Source organism: Anser brachyrhynchus, assembly GCF_964034855.1.
Source record: "Anser brachyrhynchus genome assembly, chromosome: 17".
NCBI classification, from domain to species: domain Eukaryota; kingdom Metazoa; phylum Chordata; class Aves; order Anseriformes; family Anatidae; genus Anser; species Anser brachyrhynchus.
Genome location: NC_137710.1, coordinates 15,978,458 through 15,981,786, shown reverse-complemented (window position 1 = coordinate 15,981,786; position 3,329 = coordinate 15,978,458). Strand labels below are relative to the sequence as shown.

The 3,329-nt window shown below is 63.7% G+C and overlaps 1 protein-coding gene across 1 annotated transcript; it reads right to left on the bottom strand.

The window, feature by feature from the left end:
• Positions 1–296: 296 nt before the first annotated feature.
• SELENOM (selenoprotein M) lies at positions 297–2,439 on the bottom strand. Its single transcript, XM_080559626.1, has 6 exons — positions 2,283–2,439; positions 2,138–2,173; positions 2,027–2,061; positions 1,289–1,367; positions 835–1,062; positions 297–754 (listed from the first exon to the last, which is right to left on the bottom strand). Exons 1-5 carry the CDS (start codon positions 2,394–2,396, stop codon positions 850–852), a joined length of 477 nt encoding a protein of 158 aa, XP_080415752.1. The 5' UTR covers positions 2,397–2,439; the 3' UTR covers positions 297–754; positions 835–849.
• Positions 2,440–3,329: the final 890 nt, after the last annotated feature.

Below are 3,329 nucleotides of genomic sequence, written 5' to 3'. Positions count from 1 at the left end.
GGGCTTCAGATCTACACCACAGGACCCAGACCTGGGCTTACACACCATCTGCCTGACCCCCATGTGAGCAGCTGTGCCCGAAGCTGCATTGACTGATCTGTCTGCCCGCAGCAGCACAGGAACCGCAGAGCTGGTCTGGGGGTTGGTATGTCAGCCTGCCGGTGGTGACCGGGCACCCAGGGTGACCCTGTGGCCCCCTCCACCTCTGCCAGCTGCTCTGTGGCACCCAGCTCCTCCAGGCATTGATGCATGCCCCACTGAGCCCACCCTGGAAAGATGACAATATGCAGCGGATTGTAAGCAAAAGTTTTACTGTGTGCTCAATATGAGGCAACCCTGCTGGTGGTGTAAAGCCATACCCTCCTAGGAGGCAGCTTTCCCACCTCCAGGACTCAGCACATCTACTCTCAGCACCTGGGGCTTTCTGCTGAGGGTTTCATCCTGTCCTGTGCAGGTAGGATATCGCTGTCCAGCACCAGGAGTTGACTAAACCTTGGGGCACGGTAAAGGAACAATGAGATTACTGCTCCTTCAGATTGGCCATGTCACAATGGCTGGGGTGGGGGAAGGCAGTAACGGGCAGATACGGCTCACTTGGATGTCCTAAGTGCACAGGCAGCCTCTGCTGAAGTCTAGAGCTGCTCAGGGCATCCTCGGGGAAGAGGCTATGGAACACTGAGCAACAGTGGGGGGAGCTGGAAAGATTTCTCTGCATCGCGGTCAAACCCTTGTCACCCCATGGATCTGTTCCCAGCTGCATACGAAGAGGCAGCTGTTCTAACATCCTCATCCTCACCCACTAAGGCTGCAGGACCTTCCACCCCTTCTACCCACCCTTTGCACCGCTCACTAGAGGTCTGGATGTTCTTTGTTGTCATGTTCAGATGGGGTCTTGCTGTCAGTTGCAGGAGCTTTGGGGAGCTGCAGGGTGGGCAGAGGCTTAGCAGGGGCAAACTGGAACTCCTCGGGAACAGGGGCATCAGGCGTCTCCTTGCGGTAGAAGCCCAGCTCCTGCACCAGCTGGTTGATCTCCTCCCGGGTCATGTCACTCAGGGGGATTCTCTGCACAGAGACAGGGATTGCAGCCTCTTCAGACCCATCCCAGGTGCCCTGCACTGGGAGGCATGGGCTCTGGTGGTTGCAGGCCCCTGCCACCACTCTCCCACAACACCCCACTGAGCAGCCGGTACCACAGGGTGCTGCTGTTGGCTCTACCTGCACCAGCATGAGTAGAGCACCGTCCACCCCAGACTCCGCAGCAGTGATGAGTGTCTCATGACCCACTCACCTCCAGCTCCTCGTATCTGTAGCTGAGCAGTACAAGCTCGGGGTCGGCGCCAGGCAGGTGCTTCATCTCCAGGTTATGGCTAGCAAGCGTGTTAAGGAGTGGGCAGCACCAAGCAGGACTATGCGGCCCCCCTGTCCTGTCCCATCGCCCCATCCCGTGCTCTGTCCTATTCCCATCCCATCCCATGTCCTGTTTTGACCCGTATCCTGTCCTGCTGCAGCCCCACATCCCGTCCTGTCCCATCCCATTCTGTCCCCTGCCCTGTCACATCTTGTCCACACCCCGTCCACATCCTGTCCTGTCCCATCCCATCCCTTCCCCATCCCATCCCGTCCCCATCTCATCCCCATCCCCTCCCGTCCTGTCCCGCCCTGTCCCCATCCCATCCCATCCCCATCCCGTCCCCATCCCATCCCCACCCCATCCCCATCCCCTTTCCATCCTGTCCCACCCAGCGTACCCCATCCCGTCCCCACCCCATCCCATTTCCATCCTGTCCCATCCCGTCCCCACCCCGTCCCCATCCCCTTTCCATCCTGTCCCACCCCAGCGTACCCCATCCCGTCCCCACCCCAACCCCATCCCATCTCCATCCCGTCCCCACCCCACTTCCATCCTGTCCCACCCCAGCGCACCCCATCCCCCCCCAGTCCGTCCCCATGCCGTCCCGCCCCCGGCCCGACACAGCCCCCCGGCCAGCCCCGTGCCCCGCAGCGCCCGGCAGCCCCGGGCGGGTACTAGAGGGGGATGTCCTGGGTGACGAAGGCCTTCACCTGGGGGCAGAGCGGGCCCGGCTCAGAGCGGGCCCGGGCCTGCCGCGGGCCGCGCCGCCCGCCCGGCGCCACCTACCTCCCGCAGGCGGTTCAGCCGTCACCCGCCGCAGGTCTGCGGGGAGAGAGAGAGAGAGAGAGAGAGAGAGAGAGAGCACAGCTCAGCCCGTCGCCGCCACCGCCGCCGGCCCGGCCCGGCCCCGCCGCGCCCCACGCGCACCCACCTCCACCTTGCCCCGGGCCAGGCCCCGCAGCTCGGCCCCCGGAGGCCGGAGGGGCCGCGGGCCGCCCCCCGCCGCCACCGCCAGCAGCGCCAGCAGCGCCGCCGCCCGCCGCATCGCCACGTCGCGGGTCGCGCGCGGCCCCGCTGCGCGTGCGCAGAGCCGCGCGGGCGGGGACGCGCGCCGGCCGCAAGTGCCGCGCGCACGCGCGTTCGTTCGTGGCTCACGGCGGCGAGCACGTGCGCGCGTGCGGTACGCACGCGCCCTGCGTCCGCGCGCACCCCGTGCGCAGGCTGCACGCGCAGCTCGCACGCACCTCCGATGCGCGCACACACACGGCGCGTGTGCACGTGGCACACGCACACGCACAGCTCGCGCACACCTCCTGCGAACACGCACCGTGAACACCCTGTTGGTACGCGCTCTGCATGCACACGTGCACCGCGTGCAGGCTTCACGTACTGTGCGGAAGGGAAGAAGCCAGAGAGTTGTGGTCAATGGGATGGAGTCGAGTGGGAGTCCTGTATCTCGTGGAGTCCCTCAAGGGTCGGGACTGGGACCAGTGTTGTTTAATATAGTCATCAGTGACTCGGATGAGGGAATGGAGCGCGCCGTCAGCAAGTTTGCTGATGACACAAAACTGGGAGGAGTGGCTGACACACCGGAAGGCCGTGCTGCCATCCAGCAGGACCTCAGCAGGCTGGAGAGGTGGGCGGGGAGAAACCTACTGAAATATAACGAGGGCAAGTGTAGAGTCCTGCATCAGGGCAAGAACAACCCCAGACACCAGCATAAGTTGGGGACTGCCCTGCTGGAGAGCAGTGAAGGGGAGAGGGACCTAGAGTCCTGGTGGACAGCGGGATGACCATGAGCCAGCACTGTGCCCTTGTGACCAAGAAGGCCGATGGCATCCTGGGGTGTATCAGAAGGGGTGTGGTTAGTAGGTCGAGAGAGGTTCTCCTCCTCCTCTACACTGCCCTGGTGACAGAACATCTGGAATAGTGCATCCAGTTGCGGGCCCCTCAGTTCAAGGACAGGGAACCGCTTGAG